The sequence below is a fragment of the Rhinatrema bivittatum genome, chromosome 4 (genome assembly GCF_901001135.1).
Source record: "Rhinatrema bivittatum chromosome 4, aRhiBiv1.1, whole genome shotgun sequence".
Taxonomy (NCBI): domain Eukaryota; kingdom Metazoa; phylum Chordata; class Amphibia; order Gymnophiona; family Rhinatrematidae; genus Rhinatrema; species Rhinatrema bivittatum.
The window spans coordinates 42,443,285-42,467,877 of record NC_042618.1 but is presented as its reverse complement, the minus strand read 5'-3'; the positions used below and the strand labels follow the sequence as shown (position 1 = coordinate 42,467,877).

General features: G+C 41.4%; 2 protein-coding genes across 6 annotated transcripts in view; one reads left to right on the top strand and one right to left on the bottom strand.

The window, feature by feature from the left end:
* The window catches only part of PPP1R13B (protein phosphatase 1 regulatory subunit 13B), a 200,771-nt gene extending 179,839 nt beyond the window's left edge, over nucleotides 1–20,932 (top strand). For all 4 annotated transcript variants that reach the window (XM_029598045.1, XM_029598044.1, XM_029598043.1 and 1 more), the window contains 7 exons: nucleotides 1,003–1,504; nucleotides 9,801–10,555; nucleotides 11,552–11,689; nucleotides 11,777–11,910; nucleotides 16,652–16,818; nucleotides 17,682–17,881; nucleotides 18,603–20,932. In XM_029598045.1, the coding sequence (XP_029453905.1) occupies nucleotides 1,003–1,504; nucleotides 9,801–10,555; nucleotides 11,552–11,689; nucleotides 11,777–11,910; nucleotides 16,652–16,818; nucleotides 17,682–17,881; nucleotides 18,603–18,644 (1,938 nt within the window). In that variant the 3' untranslated portion in view covers nucleotides 18,645–20,932. The remainder of the gene's footprint in view (nucleotides 1–1,002; nucleotides 1,505–9,800; nucleotides 10,556–11,551; nucleotides 11,690–11,776; nucleotides 11,911–16,651; nucleotides 16,819–17,681; nucleotides 17,882–18,602) is intronic.
* Nucleotides 20,933–21,142: 210 nt separating this feature from the next.
* The window catches only part of ZFYVE21 (zinc finger FYVE-type containing 21), a 61,116-nt gene continuing 57,665 nt past the window's right edge, over nucleotides 21,143–24,593 (bottom strand). For both annotated transcript variants that reach the window (XM_029598047.1, XM_029598049.1), the window contains 2 exons: nucleotides 22,370–22,512; nucleotides 21,143–22,049 (listed from right to left, as the gene is read on the bottom strand). In XM_029598047.1, coding sequence (XP_029453907.1) covers nucleotides 22,014–22,049; nucleotides 22,370–22,512 — 179 coding nt within the window. In that variant the 3' untranslated portion in view covers nucleotides 21,143–22,013. The remainder of the gene's footprint in view (nucleotides 22,050–22,369; nucleotides 22,513–24,593) is intronic.

Below are 24,593 nucleotides of genomic sequence, written 5' to 3'. Positions count from 1 at the left end.
GTTAGGTCAAATACAGGAGTTTATCTCAAACAAGACCCTGGGCTTTGCTGATAAAAATTTGATTTCAAGTATGAAAAATTGCTGAATAAATATACATAAAATCTATTAGATGCCAGGACAGTCTTGACTTGGAAAATACAGACAGATTTTTGTCTTAGGATGACACTGTGTAAACTGCACATGCAGCCTCAAAGTAAAAGGGGACCAGATATATCTACCTTTTGGCAGTAGCATACTACTGTAGTGAGCACAATAGCAGAAATACCTCTCTTTTTAGGAGCTTGAAAGGGAAGCTTGATAGCATGAGAATTAACTCATATATCAGTGAATCTAAATAACAGCATTGAGTGTGAAGTAATGCACAAATTCCCATCAATAGCATTCTTCAGAAGTGTCATGTTGATTGACTGTGCCACGTTAGCAAGCCATGAATTGGGAGGAGAAATGTATTACATTGTTAGCACAGTATTTCTCAGGATAGCCTTAATTAAGATGTTTGCATGTGGTCTAAGAACCAGGCTAATTTGTATAATGCGTTTATCCTGAAAACCAGCTCTGTTTTGGGATCCTCGATTTTTAGCACAATGATTCGTTTCATTGTTATCAGGGCCGAACCTTCCATTAGTCAAACTGGGCGGTTGCCTAGAGCGCCAAAATTTTGGGGGCAGCAAAATCCTGCCAGTACGAGGCCCAGAGGAGTGCTGTACCAGATCCAATGCCACCAAAGAAGGGAGCACTATGCTAGAGCCACCTCTGCTAGTAAGAGTGAGCGCTGTGATGGAGCTGTCACCAATAGATAAGCTGGGGAAGGGGTTGCCTAACTGTGAAGGCTTACTTTCAGTTATGCACCCTCAAGAACTCAGGGCACCAGAATTCTTGCACCGGCTCTGATTGTTATGGTACAATAATTGGAAGCTATGAAATGCAAATTATTGTTGGATATGAAAACATGACCTGCTGATCCTTATTGGTTTTCTCTTTAATTTACTCTGTTTTGTTTAGGGCCCTGATGTGGGGAAAATAACTCAACCAATATCTGGTTTAAGTAAGCAGCTGCCGCATAACTATGGGACCTACCCAAGTGCAGTCTCTTTGGGTACAGGTTGTACAAATTCACTGGAAAGGAGGAAGGACAGCAGTCTACCGAGACCTGGGACCAGTATGCTAAATCGTCCAAGACCCCTTCCACTCCCACCATCAGACAATATACATCAGCCTGGTTCCTCACAACAGATACAGCAGAGAATTTCAGTACCACCAAGTCCCACGTATCAGCACACTGCTGCTCCCATGTTCCCCGGTGGAGACGGCAGGTCTGACCCTCCCTTAACTGTGGCAATCAGACCTTTTCTAGCTGACAAAGGGTCAAGGCCTCAGTCTCCCAGAAAAGGACCTCAGACCGTGAACTCTAGTTCCATTTACTCAATGTATCTTCAGCAAGCAACTCCACCAAAGAACTACCCACAAGCTGTGTACAATACACTAAATAAGTCTGTTAAAGCGGGTAAGTATGTTATTTTTGCTGCTTTGCTCTTTTAAGCAGCATGGTCTGCTGCATGGTGTCTTGGCTGGAGATTCTGTTGGCATTCCTGTAGCAGCACTGACGCAATTGAGCCCTAAGTGAAAGCAGGAGAACCAGGGACAAGGAGAATGGCTGCCCCAGTTTCAGGCCCAAGGTGGCATCAGCAGCAGGGTTGCTTTTACCTACAGGCATAGCAGGAGGCCCTGATGACTCTGTTGGCTAGTGCCTCAAATCTCAGGCATAGACAATACCTCTCTGCCACCTGCTCCAGTACCTTCCTTCCTAAGCATGCAAGGAACCAAAGGGATGTGCGAGACTGTTGCTGACAGAGCACAGTGCAGAGCAAAGATGAATCCCATGCTCCCTAACCCAGCTCCCTCTTCTTCCCACCCCCCCATCTGTCTTTAAGTAACAGGAAGGGAGGGAGTGAAACTGGAATGGGTAACAGAACAAAAATAATAGAGTTTTTCCATATTTCTAATTTGTGTTCCTTTATTCTGGATTTGATGAGGGTCTGCATTCTGTGTGTTTGACCGAGATGAGATGTTCTGCTAGCATGTAGGTCCTGTGTAGGGATCTGTAGTATGTCTTGTTCTGCTTTTTCAATAGGAGGTGTATATAGGTACTGGTGAAGTGTTTTTTCAGTACTGCCTTTTCATACAGGGTTATTGTTTAAGTGCTGGGAGTTAGTGCTCTTTTGGTATGGCAGGTTTCCAATATAGGATCTGAGGGACTTTTTTTTGCAGGGTTTTGTTAGATCACAAAGCACCTAGTATTGGAAGGGCTTTGTCACTATTTCTGAAATAACACCATAATTTGAATTTTTATCCTATGGTGAGTAGTAAGGGGGAACATCCCAGTTCAGCCTAGCTAGCCGTTTTAGAGATTATCTTTTAACCAATATAGTATGAATTTCTTTTAATTAAAAAATGGGGAGGAGGGTGGGGGATGGATGGTTTGCAATATATCCCCCAAAATTACAGATGACATTCATCAGGCACCAGGATATGATTTCTGAAACATTTGTTTTATATATATGCATTCAAAACCAAGTTTAATATTTAAAAATATGATAGTCACCTATATGATTTTACAGGATTGTTTGGGGGAAGGTGGAGTGGTGACATAATGATTATTGTATTTAATTATCAAAATCTCAGGGGGGTGTCCATGGACTTGAAAGTTAATTGGAGGGAGAGAGAGATGCAAGGGTTGAAGGTTCACCTAGGGCAGGGGTGGACAGATCTAGTCCTTGAGGACAAAAAACCAGTCTGGTTTTTAGGATACTGCTAATGAATATGTATGAAATAGATTTTTATACAACTGAGGCAGTAGGCATGTAAATCTCCCTCATGTGGATCAATGAGGGATATCCTGAAAACTTGACTGGTTTTCAGTCCTCAGGAACTGGAGTTGCCAATCTCTGCTGTGGGGCAATGGTTTCCAAATGTCCTGCAAGACCCCCAGCTGATCAGGTTTTCAGAATATGTACAATGAAGCTTGGAGAATGGCTGGGACTGCCTCTGAGCTTGTGAGCGCCTGCTAGCTCACAGACTTCATGCTGATTTTATATCCGGTTTCTGCAGTTATTGCCATTGCTGCTGCACAGATCTACAGCATTGAGGTTTGAGGAGGAGAGGGAAGGGGGTCTTCCACTAGGCATGGGGTGAAGCTGGGAGTCAGAGAAGGATTTGCTACTAGACATGCAGCTGGGGAGGGCAGAGAGGTGGGGAGAGGAGACTTCTGCAGCTGGGCAGAGCTGAAACAGTTGTGGAGAAGGATACAAGGGTCAACAGCTTGGAGATTAATAAAGGTGTTGTGGTGACTCTACAAGACTGTGGAGGAGAGTGGTTTAGTGTGGAATTTATCTGATCGTCTGAGAAAGGAAGAATTTAGGTGGAAAGTGTTTGAGGCAGCAGTTAAAGGAAAGGACTAGGCCAAGGCAGTGACCATGCATGTGAGTAGGGGCTGTATAACAGAGTTGGAGATCAAATGAGGAGGTTAAGGATAGGAGTTTTGGGACACAAAAGAGGGGTCATCGACATGGATACTAGTCACAAAGAACTGGGGAAGAGAAGATGGGTCAAGGAAGAAGGAAAGCCAGGAATTAGCCAGTGAGCAAGGAGGAGGGGGGTATATCAAGAGTTGATAAATGTCAGCGAAGAGGTAGTAGGGTAAATAGGCAGATGGAGTGACCCTCAAAGGAAGAAAAAGAGTGGGATTGAGGAGGAAGAATGGATTGAAATCTAAAGGAGGGGGAGAGCAGCAGTCCAACACCACCACCATAGTTTACTGTGAGAGGTGTATGGGAGAAAAGGTGTAACCTCCATAACAGAGAGCAATAACTGAAACAAAGTCCTCAAGGGAAAACCAAGTGTTGGTCAAGGCAAGGAGATGAAGAGTATGAGAGAGGGTCATGAATATAGGCAAGCATCTTGGAAATTGAGTGAGCATTCCACAGGGAGCATGAGAAAGAAAGAGAAGAGGGATGAAGAAGGGGAGTAGTGATAAGAATGGAGATGTAACGATTTGATACACAAAGGTGCAGTGAAAGTTGCCTTGGAGGGTCAGGATTGGGATTGATATCTCCAGTTGAGAGGAGGAGGAGAATAGAGAGGTAGAGTTTTGAAGACAACAAGGATGGAATGCGGTTGGGGAGAGTGGAGATGGCTGGATAAGAGAGAGAAAATTTTGACGTTCAAGAGCAATGGACAATGCAGATGAGAAAATGGCAGGTGAGATAAAGATTGTAGGAAATAAGGAAGGTGGACTTGGTGTTAATGATGGTTTGCAGCAAGGAATAAGACTGGGGAGAATTTAGCATCAAGAAGAAAAAAATGTAGTGGGGCCATAGGAAATAGAGAGGCCTGCAACTTACTCAGTACTTGGCCAGCTGCTCGAGGAATGTGGGGTGAGCGCAGCTCAGCCCTGGGGTGGATTGTAGTAACTTCCAGTGTTCCCCACCAAGGCATCTGGGAGAAGCATGCAGATAGATAGCAATCTCCTCAGTACATGAGTATTTTTCCTGAGCCCAGCTTATGCTACTTTGATTAGCTAGAGCGGGAGATGCTGCAGACGTAGCATTTACGGCCCTAAACGAGGGAGCCCCAGCCTTTGCACAACAGCAACATCTAGTTGCTAGACGTTAGATACATATGTACCAGATTCCAGATGGAGTTGCAGTCTCATCCCTGGCCAAGTATTATCACTATCATGGATAGGCTAAAACAGGAGAATCAGGGTTAAAAATGAGAAGAAAATCAGTTGTGAATAAAGGTTCATGGCAATGTAGACCCAATAGAGGCTGGTTGTGATCTGAGCTGGAAGCCTAAAGGAGCAGGAGAAAATGGCCAAGCAAATTTTAATTTAAAAAAATGAAATTACCAATAGAGAGTTACTGCAGAGGAAATATACCTAGTCTTGTACCCTTGGTATGAGTTACATTGGAAATCACACTTGCAAAAATGTGTACCACCTTAAATCTATATATATATAATACTTGATGAGAGTACTTTCTCAATTATTGATTATTAATTTATATATAGATTTGCATATTATCATAAATAACCATAGGAGATGTATTTATCAAACATTTATTCCAAAAAATATATATTCTGCAAATTCTCAAATCAGAAATATATACAAAACAAACTGATACCTCAAATACCTTAAAACATATATCAAAAAGCATTAAACATTAAAAAAAAATCTCTCTCAACCATGCACACATCATACACTTGCATACCACCCACACTTTTCACATACATTCACAGTTTATAAAATTGGAAAATATGACTATGGAGCTCAATTGCCCCTCTTAATAATGTTTTTAACAATTTCAAATTACACTAGTGAGCATGCAACATGATCACGTTCAATTATACAGATCAGATTTCTTTCTGTGTCTTCCTTTTTACTGACTAAGATTCCTTTCAAGATGTCTTTCCAATGTTATTCCCCATACATTTATTATTCATTATTATATTAGGTAATCGAGGGTAACGTGTAGTTCACCTGGTTATTTCTTAATGAACTATGTGGTGCCTTCTTAAATCTGCATGCAAAACGCATATAGCATTTTAAAAAATGTTCTTTTGCCATTTAGGTTTATTTCATAGGGTGCGTTCTTCCATTGTCATGCACTACCAAAAGAAATAGAAACCTAGAAATGTGATGATAGAAAAGACCATATGGTCTATCTAGTTTTCCCATCTACCCAACAATTCAATTTTACAATTCCTTCTACTCTTTCAGAGATCCTCTGTTTATCCCATGTTTTCTTCAGTTCAGATACTGTTCTGATCTCCACCATCTACATGGTAAGGCTGCTCTATGCATCCATTATCCTTTCCATTAAGAAATATTTCCTTAGATTAATCCTGAATCTACCCCCTTTTACCCTAATCCCTTGACCCCTCATTCTAGAGCCCTTTCCATTGAAAGAGGCTTGCTCTCCTATGCATGGACGCTTTGGAAATATTTAAATCTCTATCATATCTCTCCTATCTTGTCTTTCTTCAAGGGTATACATGTTTAGATCTTTGTCTTCATATGCTTTAGAATGAAGACCCTTGGCCATTTTAGTAGCCATTCTCTGGATCGACACCAATCGTTTATATCCTTTTGAAGGTGCAGTCTCAACAATTGTACACACATTCCAAATGAAGTCTTACCAGGGACAAATACAGGGATATCATCACCTCCCCATATGCACCCAAGCATCTTTCTGGCCTTTGCCATCACCTTATCCACCTGTTTGGCCACCTTAAGATCATCAGATACAATTACTCCCAGATCCTGCTCTTCTTTCATGCTTAGAAGAATTTCATCTCTCCTTTGAGTTTTGGCAGCCTAAATGTACAACTATCCATTTTTTAGCATTAAATCTTAGTTGCCAGACTCTAGACCATTTCTTGAGCTTCGATAGATCTCTCCTCATATTTTCTACACCTTCCTAGCTGTCTACCCTATTGCGGATTTTGGTATCATTGAAAAAAATACAAACCTTTCCCGACAATTCCTCTACACCATATTTACAAAAATGTTGGAAAGAATTGGTCCCTGCAGCATACTGCTAGTAATGCTCCTCTCCTCGAAGTGAACTCCATTTACCACTACCCTTTGTCACCTCCCACGCAACCAATTTCTAACCCAGTCAATCACTTTAGGGGCCCATTCCAATGACATGTGTAACACCACCCACCTGAGGGTGCTATTGTTGGCATCTAGCATCTTAATTTCAAAGCAGTATGTTGTGGTTTCAGAGTATTTTTGTTGGCTATGTAATCAGAATATAGAAACATAGAAGTGACGGCAGAAGAAGACCAACGGCCCATCCAGTCTGCCCAGCAAGCCACGCAGTTTATCCATTTTTCTTTTTCCCCCTTTCTTCTCCCTCCCACCCGTCTCTATTGGCTTCCAGCACCCTCCGGCCCCAATTCCCTTCCACCCCTCCACCAATGCAGAGAGCAGCGCCATCCTAGTGAACATCCAGCTCAATCAGGGGTAACAACCGCCGCAACCAGCAGGCCACACCCCTGCCCCTTACCCACCCCTGTTTTGTTTGCTTGTTTGTTTTTTTTTAATTTTTTTTGAGATGTCAGCCCTCCATCCTTCCGCTCCGTGAAGGTGGAACACCAACCACTGGCCACTGGCATCCCGCTCCGTGAAGGCCTCTGTGGCTACTGCCGCTCCGTGCAGTGTTTTGCTGCCTGAAGGTGGAACACCAACTACTGGCCACTGGCATCCCGCTCCGTGAATGCCTCAGTGGCTACTGCCGCTCCGTGCAGTGTTTGCTGCCTCCTCTCTATTTATGCCCACTAGACTTGATGGATCCACAGTGTTTATCCCACGCCCCTTTGAAGTCCTTCACAGTTTTAGACTTCACCACTTCCTCCGGAAGGGCATTCCAGGCATCCACCACCCTTTCCGTGAAGAAATACTTCCTGACATTGGTTCTTAGTCTTCCTCCCTGGAGCCTCAGCTCGTGACCTCTGGTTCTGCTGATTTTTTTCCTACGGAAAAGGTTTGTCGTTGTCTTTGGATCATTAAAGTTTTTCAAGTATCTGAAAGTCTGAATCATATCACCCCTGCTCCTCCTTTCCTCCAGGGTGTACATATTTAGATTCTTCAATCTCTCCTCGTACGTCATCTGATGAAGATCCTCCACCTTCCTGGTCGCCCTTCTCTGTACCGCTTCCATCTTGTCTTTGTCTCTTTGTAGATACGGTCTCCAGAACTGAACACAGTACTCCAGGTGAGGCCTCACCAAGGACCTGTACAAGGGGATAATCACTTCCCTTTTCTTACTTGATATTCCTCTCTCTATGCAGCCCAGCATTCTTGTGGCTTTTGCTATCGCCTTGTTGCATTGTTTCGCAGACTTCATATCATTAGACACTATCACCCCAAGGTCCCTCTCCTGCTCCGTGCACATCAGCCTTTCCCCCCCCCCCATCAAATACAGTTCATTCGGATTTCCACTCCCCATATTCATGACTTTGCACTTCTTGGCATTGAATCTCAGCTGCCATATCTTCGACCACTCTTCCAGTTTCCTTAAATCCCGTCTCATTCTCTCCACTCCTTCCGGCGTGTCCACTCTGTTGCAGATCTTAGTGTCATCCGCAAAAAGACAAACCTTACCTTCTATCCAGTCCGCAATGTCGCTCACAAAGATATTGAACAGGACCGGTCCCAACACCGATCCTTGCGGTACACCACTTAAAACCGCTCTCTCTTCAGAGAAAGTACCATTTACCATCACACATTGTCTTCTGTCCGTCAACCAATTTGCAATCCAGGTCACCACCTCGGCACTCACTCCTAAGCTTCTCGTTTTATTCACCAGTCTCCTGTGCGGAACTGTATCAAAAGCTTTGCTGAAATCCAAGTAGATGACATAGAGTGCTCTTCCTTGATCCAATTCCTTGGTTACCCAGTCAAAAAAGTCAATCAGATTTGTCTGACAGGATCTTCCCCTGGTGAATCCATGTTGCCTCTGGTCCATCAATTCTCCGGACTGTAGATATTTCACTATTCTCTCTTTCAGCAGTGACTCCATTACTTTTCCCACCACTGAAGTGAGGCTAACCGGTCTGTAGTTACCAGCCTCCTCTCTGTTCCCACTCTTGTGAAGCGGGACCACCACTGCTCTTCTCCAATCTCTCGGTACCACTCCCGTTTCTAGGGATCTATTGAACAGGTCACACAGCGGACCCGTCTGCACATCTCTGAGCTCCCTCAGTATCCTTGGATGAATCCCATCAGGCCCCATGGCTTTGTCCACTTTCAGATTCTTTAGCTCTTCCCATACATTTTCTACTGTAAAAGGATTTTCATCTATTCCACTTCCCTCCAGTTTCTTGTTGTGTTGAGATGGTCCTTCTCCAGGGTCTTCTTTAGTGAACACAGAACTGAAGTATTCGTTTAATATTTCTGCCATATCTTCGTCTCTCTCCACACATTGATCATTACCACCTTTTAATTTCACAATACCACTATGGACTTTTCTCTTTTCGCTGATGTATCTGAAAAATGTTTTGTCACCATTTTTTATCTCCTTGGCAATCCTCTCTTCCGCTTGACTTTTTGCCAACTTGATTAATTTCTTTGTCTCCCTCAGTTGAATCAGATATTCTTCTTTGTGTTCCTCCCTTTGGGATCTTTTATATTTCTTGAATGCTGTTCTTTTAGCTTTAATTTTGTCAGCTACCTCCTTTGAGAACCAGATAGGTTTCAATTTTCTTTTGCTTTTCTTTACATTTCTAACATATAGAGTAGTTGCCTTGGTGATTGCTCCTTTTAGATTGGTCCACTGCTGCTCCACATCTCTCTCGTTCTCCCATCCTTTTAGTATACTGATGTAATTATTAAAAACTTGAGTTTTATTAAATTTTCAGTAATTCAAAGCAAATGTATGCCACAATATCATGTTTGGTGTGTAACTTGGTTATATTAAGGAATGGTTTTCCAGATATCCATTCTCAATGAATACATTTTGGTATGTTGACTTTCTAGGCTTTAGTGATAGGAGTCTGATTAAAATGCACTTCATTTGTGATTTTTGGTAGTGGGGTGCTATCCAGTCTGGAATTATAGGTGACACTGTGCATTGGAACCGCAGAATAACAGTAACTTAAATGCTGGCTAAACATTTGCTGGGCAACACATCTCCCACAGAGCAGATTTATGTGCAGAGTTAGGTAAAATTAGCCAGTTTAACTGAAAATGGCATTTTGCAACAGTCCTTCATTGTTCTTTCTTATCTCTTCCTTAGTATATGGAAAACCCGTACTACAGCCAGGCTCAGCTACTCCATCACCTTTATCCTTCCTGCATGGATCTTTGCCCTCACACTCGCCTCAGCTTCAAAATGAAAGTACTGAAAACAACCAAGGGTTAGAAAACGCTCCGCCATCCACTGACAGTAGTAGTGTGGAAAACATTCCTCGCCCTCTAAGCCCTACTAAACTTACACCTATTGTGCATTCTCCCCTGCGATATCAAAGTGATGCAGATCTAGAGGCTCTGAGAAGAAAACTGGCAAATGCTCCCAGACCTTTAAAGAAACGCAGTTCTATCACAGAACCTGAAGGGCCAAGTGGGCCCAATATACAGAAATTACTCTATCAACGCTTCAATACGCTTGCTGGAGGAATAGAGGCACCACCTTTTTATCAACCGAGCAACCCTCCAGATTTTATAGGCATCTTAGCAGATGTTGACAATGGAAATACGAACACCAATGGCAATATTGAGGAGGCTGTATCTGTGCAGTCCGTGGCGCCTCTTCCCCCAGAGCCTCAGACCTCTTCAGATGACAATGATAATCAGTTACCTTCAGCGGTCACTGAAGAACTGATCAGCACCAACACCACTGTCCAAACTCCTGAGACGACCGAAGACAGTAACAACAATCCTGCTCCAGTGCCTCCCATTGCAGAGATTCCAAGTCCCATAGCCGAGGACATTTCTCCAGTAGAAGATGAAATCGTTTCCTTACCACCAGCTGTCCCTCCCTCTGCTCCTTTAGTAAGTTAATTGATTGTAATTGTAGGGGTCTTTTCATTTTATTTCCCCATTGTGTATGAAATTTCATTCCTGCATACAATTCTCGTCCTGACTTTTTAGCATATTTGCTTAAAGGGGAACTCTTAAAGGGTGTGTATGCAAAATATGTTTGACACTTTATTCCCGCTAACCAGTGTAATTCTGCAATATTAATTTGAAAATTATGATCAAACTGCATTGCCAAAGACCAGGAAAAGATCAGTGTTGTATTCTGATGCTGGTTACATTTTCTACACTGGCATATGTTCAGTGGTGTGAGTTCCACTATGACATTAAGGAACATGTAATGCAGTTTTGCCAGTCACAGAGCTTTGACACCATGTAGAGCTTATTTTTACAGTGGTAAAATGGTTCCTCCAAACATAGGACCATTTAGTTCTGAATGAATTGCAACAGGAAAGACTGTTTGATTTTAAGTGAAAGAGATTGGACTGCCACAGGAGATTCATATTTGGGTCATGTTGGGCTGAACCTGTTCAGGCTGGTCACAGAGATAATTCACTCTGGTTCGGGGGAGGACAGCTGTTATAGGGGTGACTTGCTGGCCAAGAATTCTCTACAGCCTTTGACAAAGCAAATAGCTGGCCTGAGGAGGATAGACAGAGAGAGAGAAACAAAATCAAATGTAAAAAGTCTCATAGCTTACCTAGCTCTGAATTTATGGCGCTTGCTCCATAATGATTCTATGAAAAAAACATGCTAAAGCTGAGTTGTCTCATGCATAGCTAAAATGCTAGACCTGCAGAATTATTTCCTGCTAATCCTATCATTTATCATTGTCCTCTAATTTCCAATCTTGAAAGCTGTTGTGGAAGTGGAATATATTACTGCTTCAAAGATGTTAGGTCCTGGTCTCTGTTTTATGCAATTGTACAGGATTTTCTTATTGCTGAAGAATAAACTGTCAATTTTTTTCTACTGTTCAGATATTTACACTATTTTTTGTTTTAATAATAGACAAAACGCACAAATTTGAAGAAACCTAACTCTGAACGAACTGGGCATGGGCTGAGAGTTAAGTTCAATCCCTTGGCTCTGCTTCTTGATGCTTCTTTGGAAGGGGAATTTGACTTGGTACAAAGGATCATATATGAGGTACACCCTGAGAACTGTCTGTGTTTCTGGGAACTTTTATTTACCATTGATGAAAACTGGCATTCTTAAACTGTGGTTCTTAATTAGGTTGATGATCCCAGCAAACCCAACGATGAAGGAATCACCCCCCTCCATAATGCAGTGTGTGCCGGCCATCATCATATTGTGAAATTCTTGCTTGATTTTGGTGTGAATGTGAATGCAGCGGACAGTGATGGATGGTAAGATTATCCTAGTATTTACTGTGGACTAACAAATCTGAGGACGACATAAGATCCATATTTCCTAGGCCAGGGACTGGTCCTTCAGCTGTCTGTGAAGGTGTGCAGGACCTATCAGAGCTCTAGGCACTTGTGCATTAAGCCAGTGGGAGAGGTAAGACACTCCACGCTTCCCACTCTACATTTGAGAGCCTTTTGGGGGTTCAGGGTGGGGGGTCGGGATTTATACAATTATTATTTTGAAGATAGAGGAAAGGATGGGATTTGCCATACTTAACATGATTCTGCTTAACCCAATTTTTCTTTTTTTTTTAAGGAGATTTGGGGGGAGGGAGGGACTAGCTAATGCTCAGCTACCTTTTTTTTTTTAATATTATCCAACTAACTTTATGCTTACAGTTTTTCTGACTAGATTTAGCTGGTTAACTTTATCTGGTTAGTGCTTAATATCGGCGCTAGCTAGGTAAATTTAAGCCAAGTCCACAGAACATCACTGTCCTGCCTTTCTGTTTTTTTTTTAATATGGCTAAGTTTTAACCTGGTAATCACTTTACCTGGTTAAAATGTAGCTGGTCAGATGGGCAGCAAAAAACACTTTTTTCCTGCTAAGACCCAAATTTAGCCAGACAAAACCTTTTGAATTTTGACCTCTCGATTTTGCTTAAAATCTGTGCCCGCTGATTTGCAAACTTGATTTCTGCCATCATTGGAATTATATTTATTTTTTGTTTTGCAATTTTATTTTATTCGAGTCACAAAGCAAAAATATAATCAACCCCCACAACAGGAGCAATTATCACAGATCATAACAAAAGACAATGTCACAGATTCATAATAAACAGAAATTTAAACAAGGCTCAGTGGCTCAATTTTCCTTTTTCTGCTAACTACAATGATTGTGAGTACTCCCTCCCAATTCCCCCCCCCTCCCCCCCTCATCCCACACATTCATACCACAATCATACCCGCACGTACTCACGGCTGATACTTCATTCTCTGTGATATACTAAATCATTTTGCACACCATATCCCACAATGATACACAGCTATCTGCTTTGGATGTTGCAAGGTCTTTCTCTTAATGAATTCCATCTGTGCCATTCATTTCATTAACTCCTTCCAAGAATGAACAGATGGTAAAGCATCACTTTTCCAGTTATGCAATATTTCCTTCTTGGCTAAAGGTAATGCCAATATTATAAACTTTCCCCCACCCTGGGCAACCGTAGACTTTTGTCCATCACATTTAAGTATATCAACTGCCTTGACTGGGGGCTTGATGTCCCAGGAACCAATCCAAAAGTGTACGTATTTGTTGCCAGTAGATTTGTATTTTAGTACATCTTTTGATCTTGTGAGGAAAGGTTTCTCTCTGGATATTACGTTTTGTACATAAGTCTGAATCCCATAAATGCATTTTAACTCCCAAGCTTCTAGTAACATATATCCAGGGGAGGAACTTAAATTGAATTTCTCTGAAATTAGCCAAGATTAGATATTTATATACCAACGAAAATGCTAATTGCATATCTTCCTCCCTCCACATCCACACCCAGATCCCCAATCCATTGCTGAGCCAAATGAGATAAATAAGCCTCCGCCAGTTTATAGTAATACTAGCCGTTAGGCCCATAACAACGGGCTACATTAAAAAAATGTTTTTGATCCATTTCCTTCCCCCCCTCCCCCTCATTCTCCCTTCCACCTCCCCCTCATTCTCCCTTCCACCTCCCCCTCCCTCCCCCTCCCTCTCATTCTCCCTTCCACCTCCCTCCCTCCTAGAGGTGTTGGGGTATATGATAGAGGTGTTTAAAATCATGAGAGGTCTAGAACGGGTAGATGTGAATCGGTTATTTACTCTTTTGGATAGTAGAAAGACTAGGGGGCACTCCATGAAGTTAGCATGGGGCACATTTAAAACTAATCGGAGAAAGTTCTTTTTTACTCAACGCACAATTAAACTCTGGAATTTGTTGCCAGATGATGTGGTTAGTGCAGTTAGTATAGCTGTGTTTAAAAAAGGATTGGATAAGTTCTTGGAGAAGTCCATTACCTGCTATTAATTGGGTTGACTTGGAAAATAGCCACTGTTATTACTAACAACAGTAGCATGGAATAGACTTAGTTTTTGGGTACTTGCCAGGTTCTTATGGCCTGGATTGGCCACTGTTGGAAACAGGATGCTGGGCTTGATGGACCCTTGGTCTGACCCAGTATGGCATGTGCTTATGTTCTCACCTCACTCTCTCCTCCCTCCCCCCTCCCCTCCCAGCTCATTCACAGCCCCTTCAGATGGCGCAGATGGAAGATCTCCGGGGGGGGGGGAGGTCCCTCCCTCCCTTGCGTGCGCTGCCGCCGCCGCTACTGGTCCTCGCTGCCGCCGCTACTGCTCCTCCCAGCGCCATTTTTATTAACAGGCAAGCTCTGACCGACGTGCTCACCCGCGCATGCGCGGTTGAGCTGCGCTCTACTGCGCATTTGCGGCACGTCGGTCAGGGCTCCTTTATCTAGTAGATAATAATGATGGCAGAAAAGGACCAAAATGGTCCATCCAGTCTACCCAGTAGCTTATTATGGTAGTATCTGCTGCACTGTGCAGGTTACCCCATGTTTCTCTCTTGCTGGGTGATCATTCTGCTTGACGTGCTTTCCTTATGGACTTGGCCTTAAAAGCAGTCCTGTGCTCTTTCCCTTATTGTCTGCATATCAGTTCTCCAGACCGTAAAAGTCAAGGCCCATGTTGGTTATCATCTGAATCCAATACCTCTTTTCACCCCCACCCTTCCCAAATTGCAATTTTACTGAATTTGGGAACAGTCTCCAAGAACATTTCTTCATCTGTTAGGAACAAAAGCCTCAGATCCCCTTTCTCTCAGATTTGCAGCAGCAATGTGAAACACACTGCTCAGCATATAAGGAGATGGCGAAATGAACTCGGGTACCTGCATGATGACATTCAAAGGTTCCTGGGCTGTCCTTCAGGATTTTGGTTGTACCCTTTGTGATGATGGCAACAAAGCAGCATTCAAAATTCTGACTTCCTTTTAGAAATTCAAGAGAAATCTTTTGTTCTTCCTAGTTTAACTTTTGAAAAATTATCTAGTAGTTCAGTTGTAATATATAGTAGCACTCTTCTATACATAGAAATAAAGGTTAACAAGTGGTAAGTGATCCATTTTTATTGGATTAACTTAATACATCAAGTTTTCAATAGCTACTGTCTCCTCATGTCAGTGCAGAATGAGCTATGGATCATAAATTGCATAACAAAAGTGGTTTGTTCTCAAAGCTGTAAAGAGTATAAAGTTGGAGTGGAGGAGGGGGGATAGGTGGTGGGTGTGATGTTTGTAGATTGATGAGAAATTGAGGGAGACGGAGTTTACAGTTACAGAAGGAGTTAGGGTAGTAACTGAAGAAACCAATGTCCCTGGTAAGGCCCTTTGTTTGAAAGTGTCTCATCATTTTAGTTTGTAATGTTCTATGTTCTTAGATAGATTTGAAGTTCCCTTTTAATATCCCAAGTTTTTGGTGCAGGGGTCGAGCCTTGATAAATATTTTTGTCATACTTTGCTGAAGTAAATTTTTAATGCATTGAACTAAAGACATTTTTCCAAATGTGTGGAGATTTGCTAGTATTTTCTTAAATACATTGGGTGGATTGTGAAAAGATTTTTGCCTGTTATTGTATTGGTGTTGATGTAGGACATGCACTTTTGTATGGTGAATGATAATCTCACCGGTTCTGATTCTCAGATTATGAGGTAGCAGCAGTTGAACAAAAGGGATTATCACCCTTAACCAATAAGTCTTGATGCTTTTAATGTCACTACACCATCACTCTCCGCTTTGAGGGTGGGGGTGGAAGAGGAATTGGATTCAGATGACCACCAATACAGGTCCTGACTTTTATGGTCTGGGGCATAAGGAAAAAAAATACAGGACTGCTTCTAAGGCCAAGTCCATAAGCGAAACACATCAGCACTGTTTGAATTTTCAAGAAGACTTATTGAATAACTGCAAGAGCGTCAGTTTCTGCCCTTAACCTTCATCCTACCAACATATTTTACATCACAATCTTACCAACTGGCTCCAAATGGACCCCATGCAGTTTTGTTGATTGACCTTGAAAATCCGGATTTGGTATCATTATGTTCCGATTGCTCTGATATGTGATCAGCCTCATCAGAGTTGTCTGTATCTTCAAAATCAGAGTCATCGTTATCCTCGAAAATTGCTTTCAGAACATCTGCAGTAGAATACCGAGCATATTTCTGCCTCGAAGACCCTCTTGTAGACATTTTTACCGACTGAAAATGCAAAGAATCAGTAGTTATACATTTTTAAACTTGCTTAATTGAAAATTGCAAATTCTGGGGTCTTTTTGGACCCCCAAATAATAAATAGCTGCAATAGGAAGAATAAAGTAGAATAGTTTAGAATAACATTTGAATCAGACTTACCATAGGCTAAATGACACATTCCTAAAATGGCGGCTGAAAATAATTTCTGGTGTTTATGTAGCGGAAGCACATTAGTGGACCCCAGATAGTAGGATGAAGATTAACAGAAACAGGGGTAACCTCCACAGTGCGGAAGATAGGACCATAAGAGGCTTGCTGGTCAGACTGGATGGCCCATTTGGTCCTTTTCTGCCATCATTACTATATTACTATGTAAAAGTAAAATGCTTGATTCTTCAAATGCTTACGTTAACTGAGTGTTTTATCTTCTGTTGCTACAGGACTCCATTGCATTGTGCTGCTTCCTGCAACAGTGTTCATCTCTGCAAACTGCTGGTGGAATCAGGGGCAGCGATTTTTGCCACAACTATAAGTGACCTAGAAACTGCTGCTGACAAGTGTGAGGAGATGGAGGAGGCCTATATTCAGTGTTCCCAGTTCTTGTACGGTACGTTGGGAAAAGTAACTAACTGCTTGTGACAGGACGTTTCTGGTTTTTCACGGTTTTCTCAGTCTGTTATATGTTTCGTAAATGGAAATTGTGTTCTCAGCCATCCAAGCAGAATGTGTGTGCTCTATGATTAAGCACCATTACTTCAGAAAGGCAGCCACTGCGCCACATCCTCCCCAGACCATGAATTTATAGAGCACTGTACAAACGTAGCCAAACCTTGCACAGAATTAAGAGGTGCACAAAAAAAAAACAGTGCATAAAACCTTTTGCATTTGGAGAGAGCAAAGAGGTAACAAGCCATGTTGATCACTGGCTTAGCAGTATTGTAGTACAGGGATTCTTCAGTTTGTTGTCCTTCCCCAGTCTCCTGTTTTTTGTAACTTTTGGCTGATAACTTTCCAAGGAAGGGAGCTCTGTAGGACTGAGAAAATAAACTAGCCATTATGTAAATAAAAGTTACCATGATATGAAAGTTGATATCCTTAGCGGAAAGCAAGGACATGTAAGGGCAAAAGAGAACCAGTTGTCTGGAAGAAGAGCCTGCTTACAAGAAGACTGTCCCTGTGTGAAAGTATAATTCAGAAGTAAGATCCTACTTGAGGAAATCTTCAGTGTTTGTGGAGACTGACAGCTGATGGATGAAGGAAAGAGAATCTCTTTAATTTTGATTAGTGAGGTTGCCTAGACTGGCAAAATAAAAAATCAGGCTCACACTTTGACCAATAAAGTGATCAAATATGACATTAATTCTTAAGACCTCTGGACAATTTTTAATTTCAAGTGTGGGAAGGATGAAGTGATTTACATTCCAAAGCATGTAACCTGTTTTTTTCATGCTCTGTCTTTTTTAAATTTAGGTATTCAAGAAAAGTTGGGTGTCATGAATAAAGGAACTGTGTATGCTCTCTGGGATTACGAAGCCCAAAACAGTGATGAGTTGTCATTTCATGAGGGAGATGCCATTACCATCCTAAGCCGCAAAGATGACAAGGAGACAGAATGGTGGTGGGCTCGTCTAAATGATAAGGAAGGCTATGTGCCCAAAAATCTGCTGGGGGTAGGTTCTTTGTGAGACAGTATCTCTGCAGACCATTGCTGTGTGTTTGTGTAGGCTGCCCTTGAATTCCATTGCAGGAAGCTGTAGCCTAGAGAGGAACAGTATTGATCATTTGAATTATATAGCTTTGAGAAACATTAAGAGGCCCTAAAAAGTGTGAATGAAATGGTTGATCTGAGTTAATTATATAAAAGGGTTCTAAGAAGGTGCATTTGGTAAGAGAACTGGAAAGGTGAACACTCCTCATTCTGCTCATTATGAAATCAACAATTTGTTGAGTAGTGCCTTCATTTTAAAATAAAATGCAATTTAAACTTAGCTTGGTTTTTGACTCTCTAAGGTCCTGTGAAAATTAATCCGCTAATAAGATTTAGTACAGTGTTTCCCAGCCCTCTCCTTGAAGCACACCTATCCAGTCGGGTTTTCAGGATAGCCACAATGAATATGCATGAGATCAGTGTATGCAAATCTCTCTCATGCATATTCATTGTAACTATTCTGAAAACCTGACTGGATAGGTGTGCCTTCAGGAGAGGGTTGGTAAACACATTTAGTAGTTGGTGTAGAAAACTGGTTGTGACATCTCATGTTGTATGTTTTCTTAGCTTAAAATCAGAGTTGGCAACTAAAATATACATTTTTTTTTATCCCCAGTGGCTGCATGTCATAACTTTTCAGCTTCTCAAACCTCAGTAACTTTGATTTTGTTAATATTTTACAGCTATATCCAAGAATAAAGCCTAGACAGCGAACCCTTGCTTGAATTTCAAGATCTGCCTAAAGTTTGGCGCTGCAATATTTTGCCTGTAACTGGAAATGAAGAGACACTGGAGCCTTCACGAAAACATTTCAGCAAGAGATTTCAAGCTGTAATTTTGGTTTCAATGGTGCTTTTTCTTGTCAAATGACAGCATTAAAGTTGAAATATCTGCAGATTGCAAAATACACTACAACTTTTAAAATAAAATACTAGAATTGGAAAGGTGCTTGCATACCATATTCTTTGCTATCAGTGTTATCACAGATGGGGGGTGGGGAGTGTCAGTTGTCCTTTAAACCAATAATGACTTGGTCACGTATTTCCAAGTGGGTGGAATTTTTAGAAGCTGCTGCTTGTTATCTTTGCAAAGTGCAGATATGCTGTTCAGTATGTTCTGATGCTAGATTAACTGTCCTACTTTAGAACCAAAATATTTTTAAACTAGTATTTTGCGAGGAGCCAGGAAAATCTCCTTAGTTGTCAAGATAAAACAGATTTGCCTCGGCGCTCAGTGTCATGGAAGCTGCAAGCGTTCTTGGAGGTAGAGAGAGTGCCAAGCATTTAAACAGCTGTAAAGTCTGATAAATTACATTTCCCTCTTTTCCACCTCACTGCCCTCTGAATCCTACAATGTCTTAGAGCAGAGGGGGACTTGGTTGGGCCGGACTAGCCCAGCTCAGCCCAATGGTGGAACTTCAAAGGACAAGCCTTGGGATGAAGGGGCACTTTGAGGCTTTACTGAGCAGCCTTGGACAACACTGTATATACTGTACTGGCTTAATGATATGAGGAGTCAGGGTGTCAGCATTTGAGCTCAAAAGATCCTGTTTCTTGGAATGTTTGTTACTATATGGCATGATTTTTGCCCTTAAGTTAAATTATTGAAGGTTTTGTATGTTTGTCAGAATGAAAGTGCAATTGTTGAGAAAAGTAAGATGAAAGGAGAAAAGTTGTTGATAGGTGCATTTTGATGCCACTTGAATGTAGGCTATGATGGTGTGTGAAGGACTGAATAAAAGGAGAGACAATACAAGTATGGGGACTCATGGAACTGAATTCCAGAAGTCATTCTCTTTAAGACCAGCTCAAAAGCAAATGTAAAGTGTTAGTGTTGTAAAATATCGGACTGTCATCTTACCCAAGAGATAGGTACTACCTCCACTTTCTAAAACAGAAAGTTTTACAGTAATGGAGGCTCTGCAGAATGTTCAGTAATGATTATGCCAATGTTTTTTTCTTAACTTTGCCAGGATCCATATTTTGTTCTGTTACAAATGCTAACAGCATGATGGCAGAAAAAGACCATTATGGCCCATCCACCCCAACTACTCAGCTTTATAATCTCTACCACTCTCTGAGTGCCCCTCTGCTTATTCCAGATACTGTCCTTGTCTCTACCCACTCCACGAGGAGGCTGTTCCATGCATCCATATAACCTTTTATTTGTATGATGTTTGTAACATTCTTTTCCTATCAAAAATTCTGAACATCTGCACTTATCAGTTTAAATACAGCCTCCCTTTTGAAAGTGAATGTAGTCTATCCAAGAGCTGTCAACATGTTCCCACCTATCTGATTAACAGCTCTAATAAGCTGTACCTGGCCAATGGGCATGTTTTTAAAGATGCTTCCATACCCACAATGTTTAAAGAGTTTTAAGAAGTGAAACAACTGTCTTTTGGTATAGATGTGTCTGATTTTCACATCCATGTTTAGATGTTGCTGTGAAAAATGTCAGCTCACTTGTTTTTTTGCCATACATTTTACAACAAGTTGGCTTAAGTCAGAGATGATTTCTGAATACCAAACGTAGTGTTTTGAAAGGAAATGATTGAGGCTGGTGAAGGGAATCGATGGATGGTGGTGATAATGGAAAGGTATATGGATTGACTGTCCCCTTAATGCCAGTATGAGTGTTATGCAATAAACTTCACATTGTAGTTTAAAACAAAAAAAAGCACTTCACTGAAATTAATTGTACATCCTTTTTATTGGAACCAGAAATATTTTTCCTCCTTAAGTTTGTGCTTACAATGTTTTCTCTAATCAAAAATATAAGCCATTCGGCATCCTTTTCATGTAAAAGGTCTTGTGTATAATTTATATACAATATTGATTTATGCAGTACTGTATCTAGCTTATCACGTTAGCATCAATTGTATATAGTATGGTTATGATAAAGTGAAAGTATTGTGGAACATTTGCTACATGAATGCAACTACTGTCCCCTGTAGAACACTGCTGAATCCAACACTCTGTAAATGTGCATAATAAAATACTGCTAAAGCATGGCTGGAGTACTGAAATGGTTTATTTATGGCCTGATGTAAAGCTCAGGAGCCTAAAGGCAGTGATAGAAAACCATCTTTCTGCCTTGCTCCAGAAAATTGACTTGTTCATTACAAATATACCGCCCTGGGCTTTTAGTAATATATAATATACCTTTATTTTACCTGCAAGGACCCACACTACACGCGGAAAAGGAATGTTAAAAGCCATTCTGATACTGTAAATTTTATTCCAGGTAGTTTAATGTAATTAAGTGTTTACAAAGCAAGATAAGTACTGAATATAAACTAGATAGAATCAATGATTTCAACCTTCAAAAACACACCCAACCAAATCTTCCATACATATAAATATTTCCTAATAAAGAATATATTAGTTATTTCATTTTAAACTGACCAAAGAAGTTATGATAGTACAAGTAAAAATAGGACAATTATTTACAATTTCAGAAGTATTTTTTCCTTTTGAGTAAGATAAAAATAGATTTTTACAATCCAATTAGTGGTTTCCATTTGGTGAAAACTAGTCTATTTTATCACCCTGTGTTATGAACTCAAAACAATGTGTCTTCTATACAATGGCCAACAGATTTAAACTCTTCAAACACTCCCCCCCCCCCCCCAACCAAAAAGTAATTACTGTAAAACCTGAGCCCTAACTAAAAAGCTGCTGTTTGAGGCGGCGGGGAGGGGTATTTTTTTTGTAGAAGATAAAACACAAATACCATGGCTGATGCCTCTAGAAGACACAGTTGTGCATACCCCACCTGTACTACACATGCAGTAGTGTGGCTTGAAAAACTTCTAGTTTCAGTACTTGTGAAGATATACAAAGTAATATACAAAAATTCTTAAATCTTAAGTCAAAATGTAAAGCAGTACTAATGTACCCATTTTGCATACTAGCTAAGTATTATCCTTGTGGTATGAAAAATACTCAAACTACATTTGACAGTGCTTGCCTTTTTATAATATATAGGTGAGGAAAAATTTAATAGTACAAATAGTGCTTCAAAAAGACTATTACAAAGGAACACTGCTAGCGATATGCTGGCCTTGTCTTTCATGAGTTGAATTGCTGTGATCACTGGTCCCGAGATTCATAAAGAAGTTTTGCAGCCTATGGGTATAAAAGAGAGAACATTTTATATTGGAATCCAAAATAAATTCCCTACCCTGTAAGCAGGTCTCCCTTTCCAATATACCAGAGAATCATTTCAGCATATTAGATAAGAGCCTGTCTAGTTGTTCAGCGATTAAGCAGTTTGTTCTTTCTTTGGCTTTTCTATAGCATTGTGCTAGTTGACAAATAGAATAGGAACATTTTGTTTTCTCATTTCATACATGTTATCTTGTTTGTCTTGACTAGATTGTAAGTTCCTTGGAGCAGGGATTCTTATGTCTAGCAGCACTTTATAAATGATTAGCAGTTGTCCTTACTTTGTGCATGGCTACCAGCCAAGTTGCAGACAGCTTTTTGTTACTATTCAAATCTTCACTTGCAGAAAACTTCATTTGCTTAAGGTCCTCTGAGCCTGGCACTTTGTACTGCAGAAGCATACCTGTGGCACGAGTATTCCCTCCTGCAAAAGAAAATTTGGAGACAAAAATGTTAAAGTGCTAAGCTGCTGTAATAAACTGTTTGTTCATAACCACAGGAATGTCGACATCACTGAAGATGTGATGCTCCTCTGAATTAAATATTATTCCCCACCCATTAGTACTTCTAAATCCAACATTCTACCTCATCCCAAAATATTTATGCTCTGAAATTGAATATTACCTACCCTTTACTGCACACAAAAACAAGACAAGTTCCAATTCTCTTGTGCAAAAATGTTCAATATATTATTGGAACTTAGCCTTTTAGGTCAGGCACTGTTAGTTTCACACTTGAAACAGCAAAACATGCTGTGATAATTCTGCTGCTTCTAGCATTCTGTCAAGCTTAACCCTTATTACTTTACTTATAAAAGGGTTTTTTTTTTCTCTAATGGACCTGACAATTTAAGTTCTGTTACCACTACCCCATCCAGAAATCATACACAAACTTAAAACAGACATTACCAGTCCTTGGCAGTGTACATAAATTCTGGCTCCCCTGCGGAAACAGAATAGAGCCAGTAGTTGTATAGATCACTTATGGCCTCCCCCAACGCTTGGGGGAAGGAGAGGGTTGGAGCTGCTTGCTGAGGCAAGAGCAGCCATGTTATTTTTGTGGAAAGCCACAGGAAAATTTAGGAGGCTGTGAGGGACAACAGCCAAGCTTTAAAAAAAAAAAAAAAAAAAAGGTACAGGGTGAATGCCTGTTTGCCGCCACTGCTTCTACCACACCTTTGTGTATTAGCTTCCTGCTTAAAATTCAGGCCCTGCCACCTCTGTTGCTGGTTACCATGCTGGGGAGGGTGAAAGGGCCCAGAGACTGAATTGAGGGGAGAGAGAGAGAGAGAGAGTGAGTGGTGGGTTGTAGGGGGAAAGGGGGAGTCAGGCAATCATAGGGACTAAGATGTAAGTGAGATTATCAAAGTTGGGGGCAGGCAGGAGGGAGAGAGAAGCAAATGAGTGAAGAGTGTATGTAGTGTTGCTCCCAAGGAGGTAAAGATCAGGCCCTGCTTTTGAATTCCATGCCTCATACACCTGTCCAAGAACTGGAGGCCAGTGGACAGTGCACATCAGTCTGCTCCCAGCCCCCAAAGCAGAGGTGGCCTGTACTTTGCCAAGGAAAAGAGTTACTAGAGAGGATGATTTTCTAGGCAGATAAGGGGCTTGAGGATCACCAGGGATAGGGAGGTTTAAGGACCACTAGGGAAGTCACTGGGGCAGTGGAGAGAGGTAGAGGCCCCTGTCTATCTGCCTTCTCTTTACCTCAGTGATCCTACATCCCCCAACCCCCAGCTCTCTACCTACCAGTGCTTATCAAGTGGGTGAGAGAGTTTATACCTGGCCTAGGTCCCACCCCTTTGCATAGGTCACAGCTGGCCCTGGCCCCACCCATATCACCCTCCTCCAAATTTCCATTCTTTTTTGTCCTCAAACCAGAGCTTCCCAAACCTGTCCTGGGGACCCCATAGCCAGTCAGGTTTTCGGGATATCCACAATGAATATGCATATACTGTATGTATCCTGAAAACCCGACTGGCTGTGGGGTCCCCAGGCGAGGTTTGGGAAGTCCTGGCAAACCCTGATTAAGCCTCTGAGTTAATGTACAAATAACATCCCTGACTTTTATAGAATAGGGGTGTAGCCAACTCCAGTCCAAGAGCCATAAACAGACCAGGTTTTCAGGATCTCCAAAATGATATGCATGAGAGATTTGCATGCACTGCCTCCAGCATATGCAAATTATTTCATGCATATTCACTGTGGACATCTTAAAAACCTGGCCTGTTTGTGGCTCTTGAGGACTGGAGTTGGCTACCCTTGTGATAGTTTCTCACATCTGCAAAGGCATCAGGCCTTCCTGTAACATACTGGATTTTCTTCAAAACTGATTACTACAGTGAATGAATGCAAGTAAAGACCATGTTTCTATGCACAGAAGTATCTTAACCATTGCCTTGGGACCACTCATGGGCTAGAAATAAGCTGTTTGAGAGACCATAGAAAGATGCTTTGAGAAGGATTTTCTATGAAGCCAGACTAGTTTGGTGGCGGTGAAGAAATA